The 6,000-nt window shown below is 46.3% G+C and overlaps 1 protein-coding gene across 1 annotated transcript in view; it reads left to right on the top strand.

Annotated features, from left to right (window-relative positions):
* GPR176 (G protein-coupled receptor 176) overlaps positions 1-5,167 on the top strand; it is an 81,200-nt gene extending 76,033 nt beyond the window's left edge. The window contains exon 3 of the mRNA XM_070405134.1: positions 1,832-5,167. Coding sequence (XP_070261235.1) covers positions 1,832-2,954 — 1,123 coding nt within the window. The 3' untranslated portion in view covers positions 2,955-5,167. The remainder of the gene's footprint in view (positions 1-1,831) is intronic.
* Positions 5,168-6,000: the final 833 nt, after the last annotated feature.

Raw genomic sequence — 6,000 nt, forward strand, 5'->3', positions numbered from 1 at the left:
AGAGAAACATCGATCAGCTGCCTCCTGCACACCCCCCACTGGGGATGTGCCCGCAACCAAGGTACATGCCATTGACCGTAATCGAACCCGGGACCCTTGAGTCTGCAGGCTGACGCTCTATCCACTGAGCAAACCGGCTAGGGCAGAACACATTGTTTTGAATACTTTTCTGTTATACTTAGAATCAATGCAATAATAACTGTAGGTTATTTCTGGGCCTTTGACCTTAGAGAGGAAAATATGCTAACAATAAAATATCCTTACTTTCTTTCCATCAGACAATCTACTGTGTACTTGCCATTCTTTTTTTAAAAGGTAAACAAAGTCCTTTTAGTAGAAAATTAAGACTGTTAGTATCCTATTTTATTATTCAGAGATACAAATTACCCGTAAGCTAAATATGGTGTGCATGAAGGTGAAGGGAAAATGATCCTTTCTCTCACTTCTTTCACGGATATTTGTTTCATGGCACTGAATCAGCAAGTTAATTGGGAGGCCACCTACACTTCCTGCATTATTTTCTAGAGGTGTATATACTAACAAAATTACTTGTAATGAGCCTGTGTTGCAGCCTATTTCCCGATACATAATGGAAGCAAAAATGCCTGGAAGCCTGGGTTCATTATCTGCCAGTTAGCAAATAAGAATCAGAGCCAGGGGACTCCTGAGCATGTTTTCATGCGTGGGTAGAAACCTTTATCTGTACTCAGAGAAATAAGATGGAGAGCATGCATAACTTATGTGTTTTTCTTCCTTTTCCCCCCTCCCAGAAAGATATCTAGAACCCATTTCATCGTGCTCCATACATCTCTGATCATCTGTGGTCATGTTGTGTTTGCATCGTATCTCCCTGAGCTGGAGCATTCCTGACATTTTCCCAGGTGCTCCCTTTCCCATACTTCCTTTGTGCTTACCTCTAGTAGAGCCATCACCTCCTCATTTATAATTGTTTGCATGCTCCCCCCACCCCGCCTGCATTAACTTTAGAAACATCCCTGTATATCTTTTCTTCTTTTTGTAACTCAGTGCCTAAACATAGGTGGTGCTCAGAAACTCTTGTGACAGGAAAGCATTCGTGTTTAGTTGGCCTCACGAATGAATGAATGTTAATAGGGTTGTAAGGTTGACTCCAGCATTAGCTGACTGCAGTGATGTGGGCAGAGCTAATCTCTGATAATCACCACAATTCTGATGGTTAGTGGAAACCCTTTCCTGACAGATGTGGCTCTAGGGTCTGTAGAACTACTCAGTTCTACCAAATCATTGCTGATATGGAAGCAGGGTGCTTTCTGAATTCTGATTAGGTGGTTATAGAATAATCAAGTTAGGCTTGAAGGAAAAAAGTTTTAACATGCAGGCATTTTAGACCTATTATTTGCTCTTAGAGTTACTAAGTGATTATCATGGGGACAATAGCTATTGAGCAGGCATAATTTTTGTCAGTTGATTTTGTGGAAGGACTTTGCCAGAGTCCATCCTTAATATTGGGTCCTGCCCTGAGCAGCTGTAAGGTTAATATATCAATTTTTTACAAATTAGCCTTAAACTGAAAAATAGATGTCTTTATGGCAGATGGAGGCATCCTTTATATTGAGCACTCTTTGGAATTTAATCTTGGTGGCAATAATTATAAAGCTAGTTATGAATTGTACAGCAAAGTCCTCAAAATTTAAGGTCTGGCTGCCTAACTTCCCCAGTGGTTCCCTCTTTCTTAGGCAGAATAAAAGAACTTGACCCTTTTTTCCGTCTCTCCTACTTTTGGTAATAGAGAGTCCCCTAATTTAAAGCGTATCTTCTCCTGTGAAATGAATTTTATGTGTGCATTTTGCAGGTACTACTCAGTTCTATATCCTCTGGAGAGAAAAATATCTGATGCCAAGTCCCGGGAACTGGTGATGTACATCTGGGCCCATGCAGTGGTGGCCAGCATTCCAGTGTTTGCAGTGACCAATGTGGCCGACATCTATGCCATGTCCACCTGCACCGAAGTTTGGAGCAACTCCTTGGGCCACCTGGTATACGTTCTGGTCTATAACATCACCACGGTCATTGTGCCTGTGGCTATGGTCTTCCTCTTCTTGATACTGATTCGACGGGCCCTGAGTGCCAGCCAGAAGAAGAAGGTCATCATAGCAGCGCTCCGGACTCCACAGAACACCATCTCTATCCCCTACGCCTCCCAGCGGGAGGCCGAGCTGCACGCCACCCTGCTCTCAATGGTGATGGTCTTCATCTTGTGTAGCGTGCCGTACGCTACCCTGGTTGTCTACCAGACTGTGCTCAACATCCCTGACACTTCTGTCTTCTTGCTGCTCACTGCCATCTGGCTGCCGAAAGTCTCTCTGCTAGCAAACCCTGTGCTCTTTCTAACTGTGAACAAATCTGTCCGCAAGTGCTTGGTGGGGACCTTAGTACAGCTACACCACCGGTACAGTCGCCGTAACGTGGTGAGTACAGGGAGTGGGCTGGCCGACGTCAGCCTGGAGCCCAGTGTGCGCTCAGGAAGCCAGCTGCTGGAGATGTTCCACATCGGGCAGCAGCAGATCTTTAAGTCCACGGAGGATGAGGAAGAGAGCGAAGCCAAGTACGCTGGCTCTGCCGACCTCCAGGCCAAGGAGATACTTAGCACCTGCCTGGAGAGAGAGCAGGGGCCACAGTCTGCGCCCCCTGTGCCACCCCTGGGCACAGTGGACTCCCTATCCCAGGTGGCTTCAGCAGCCCCTGTGGAACCTGAGACATTCCCTGGCAAGTATTCCCTGCAATTTGGTTTTGGTCCTTTTGAGTTGCCTCCCCAGTGGCTCTCAGAGACCCGAAACAGCAAAAAGCGGCTGCTGCCCCCCTTGGGTAACACCCCAGAAGAGCTGATCCAGACAAAGATGCCAAAGGTAGGCAGGGTGGAGTGGAAGATGAGTAGAAACAATAAAGTGAGCGTCTTTCCAAAGGTGGACTCCTAGCAAGGATTGAAAATCCCTCGTAGCAGCAGGGAGCTCCCCTACTCCGGCCGGCCCTTCCTCTGGCCCTGTGATTTGTATGATCTCATTGCAACCAGAGTGGGTTGACTTTTCCTGGCTGGGCCAGATGCTTTTGAATGAGAGGGAAATCTATATAAAGTCAATGTCTTTTTATTGAGGGAGTATATATATATTTATCTCAGTGATTCATGTCCTTAGTAAGTCCATGTTCCTCTTTGTGGAGACAAAAGTTGGGCATTGTGGACTGGGTCTTGGGGTGGGTACCCCATGTCTGTTTTCTGGGGACCCTCAGTTCTCTGAGTCCAGCAGAGAATACACGGAGAGAAAAAGCATCCCTGAGCTCAAAGGAGCAGGGCCACTCCAAGGGAAGCCCAAGATAACTATGGAGTGGTGTGGGCACAAAGAAAATGCCTATTTGATGGACATAAGTATGTCAAATATATTTAAAATTGATCTGTACCTCCAGGGAAGATAGGGACTTGGCATTTGACACCTTTTCTTTGGAAGGTCTGATCATATGTCTCGCAGTTCCTCCCAATGCCCGTCATCCTTTCCACTGGGATGTGGATAAGGGATGGCCCTTCTGCCCACATTTGACAGATGTGGCAATAGATGTGCCTGGTGGTAAGTGAGACAATCTGTCCTTGGTTATCCTGACATTCCCAGGCATCACTATGGCCTCAGAAAGACATGTCTGCAGTTTTGGTTGGAAAACACTGCAAGCTCTTTACTATGTCTTTTCTCCCTTATTTTATTTATTTTATTTATTTATTTTCAACAAATGAGAGAGAAGCTTCGAGGTAGAGAAGAAAGACACCGTAGTCTTGTCCACACACTGTAGTCTTTTCTGTTCCCACTTGATCTCGCCTGAAAGGTGCTACATAGCAGTCATTAGAAGTAACGTATATTGAAAAAAAATGATCTCATGCAAACTTTTGTAATTCAGAGGTGATTTTAAAATGCAAAGCTAGTGTATACTGGGTCCGCTGGACACATCAAGCTAAACTGCTTGGTTAGGAAAGGTGGTTCTGCCCAAAAGGGTCCCCTTCTGAGGAGGGCTCCAGACACCGGCGGGCCAGTCTCATTTTCAGTCCGCTTATGCAACTGTGATTTCTCCCTTCATTTTGGACACAAAGGAGGAACAAAACAGGGAAAAAGAATTAATCGTAAAATGCCATGGCAACATATAGTAGCCCAGGTGAGCTCTCCAATTCCTCTTTCCCAGAGTGGATAGAAGAGGGAAGACAGTGTCCTCATGACTAGACCCGGGGGCGCTCCCAGGCAGTTCAAGGCCCCTCATGCATTTCACCAGGCTGAATTCAAACTGCAGAGGACACCTTACTCCTCCTGAGGGCAAACCAGGTGCCAGCTGCTCTTCTCTAGGGCGTTGTGTTTTTGTTAATAGTATGCAAGGGAGCCCATCCAGTGCCTTGAGAAAGCCTGAAGGAAAGTGGGCCTGCTCACCGCATCCCAAAGGCCATCCTTTCCTGAAACCACACTGGTCCTAGTCCCTTGGAGGCAGCACAAGACTGTATAAGGAGTCGCCTTTTCCTCTCCTCTCCTGAGTGTGATGTCTTATAATTCCTGAATGTGACCCTGACCCTTCCTCTGTGTGTTTTGTCTCCTCGAAGTGTTGTGTGCTCGGGGACCGCCACTCCCTCCCCAGGGCCTCCTCCTCCGGACCCTGTGTGCATGCCATCTGCAGCTCCTTGCCCTGATAGTTAATATGTGGCCCTTCAAGCTTATCTTTCAAAACCTGCACAATTGTTGCAACTTTCGTCAAGGGGAAACATAATCTGTCAGAAAAATTGTGTCTACTTTAGAAGAATCTGTCAAATGTAGTCACTTTGGTGTCGTTCTGATAATATATATGTACAACTGAATAAACTCTGATGAGGCAGAATTTGGTAGGTATTTCTTCTGTATGTTTGAAGCAAATGGTTGACTTCTAACAGGTCATTGTCGGGTGTATTTCTATACTCTCTGAAGCATTACATTTTAATAAAAAATTGAAGAGCAGTTTCTGAACTCAAAAAGAGATTGTATGAGCTATGTGTTTTTTGTTTCTTCTTTTCCCTCAAGTGGCAGTTACCATCTGAACCTCTGGCTTCCTACATGATCTCAAAGGAAAAGTATTTGTTTCCCCCATAAACACAGATGGCAGCATTGCAGTAGCATATTGTTGCAAATTTAAAAATGAATTCCCAAAGGAGAAAGTGCAACGAATGTCACGAACATGTCTCCATATTGAATTGGTGGAAAGACTGCTCCCTCTCCAGGGGAGACTGGGGCACAGCCTTCCTCCTCCCGCGCGTGGTGGGGCTGATAGCACATGGCCAGGCCCCTGGGCTTCGGGGCCCGTTGGCCCGTGTTTGAGGACTGGCTCTACCACTGACCGGCCTACTGACCTGCGTAGGTGAGGTAACCACGGTGTGTCTTGGTTTTCTGTCTGTAAAATAGGGCGATAGTCACTGTGTCAGAGTCTTTTGCCCCAGTTCGAATACTTCACCTCTGATTTGAGCCCCACCTTCAGTGGGCCACTGCTGGCTGCATCCACTCCCTTCCCAGAGAGCAGTCATGGCCTTGCTTTGCTTTCTGCCCTGTGAGAACTCCCTTGCTCCTGGGTGACCCCTGATCACTGTGCCATGGGAACCAGTGGATAAATGTCCCTGTCCTGTCCTCCCGGACAATTGTGAGAGGCATTTGTCCATATCGCAGGCAGTGAGGCAGAATTAAGTCCCTGCTGCCCACAATGGTGTCTCAGTAATGAATTCTTACTGACTTCCTCTTCCTTTCCTGTTTGGGTTTCTTTAGGCCTCATTCGTGCCCTCAGGGATCACCTCCCCAAAACACTACCACATAAAGCCTTTGTCTCAAGCTCTGTTTTCAGGGGACTCCAAGTGAGACAAGAATATACCTCATGGGGCAGTTGTGAGGATTAAATGGGATGATCTGTGTTAACATGATGCCTGGCACAAAGTAAAGATCTATCAATATGAGTGCTTATCCACTATTTTTTTTTTTAAAG

This window comes from Myotis yumanensis, unplaced genomic scaffold (genome assembly GCF_028538775.1).
Source record: "Myotis yumanensis isolate MYYU_CA2020_CCGP unplaced genomic scaffold, mMyoYum1.0.hap1 SCAF_1, whole genome shotgun sequence".
Classification (NCBI taxonomy): domain Eukaryota; kingdom Metazoa; phylum Chordata; class Mammalia; order Chiroptera; family Vespertilionidae; genus Myotis; species Myotis yumanensis.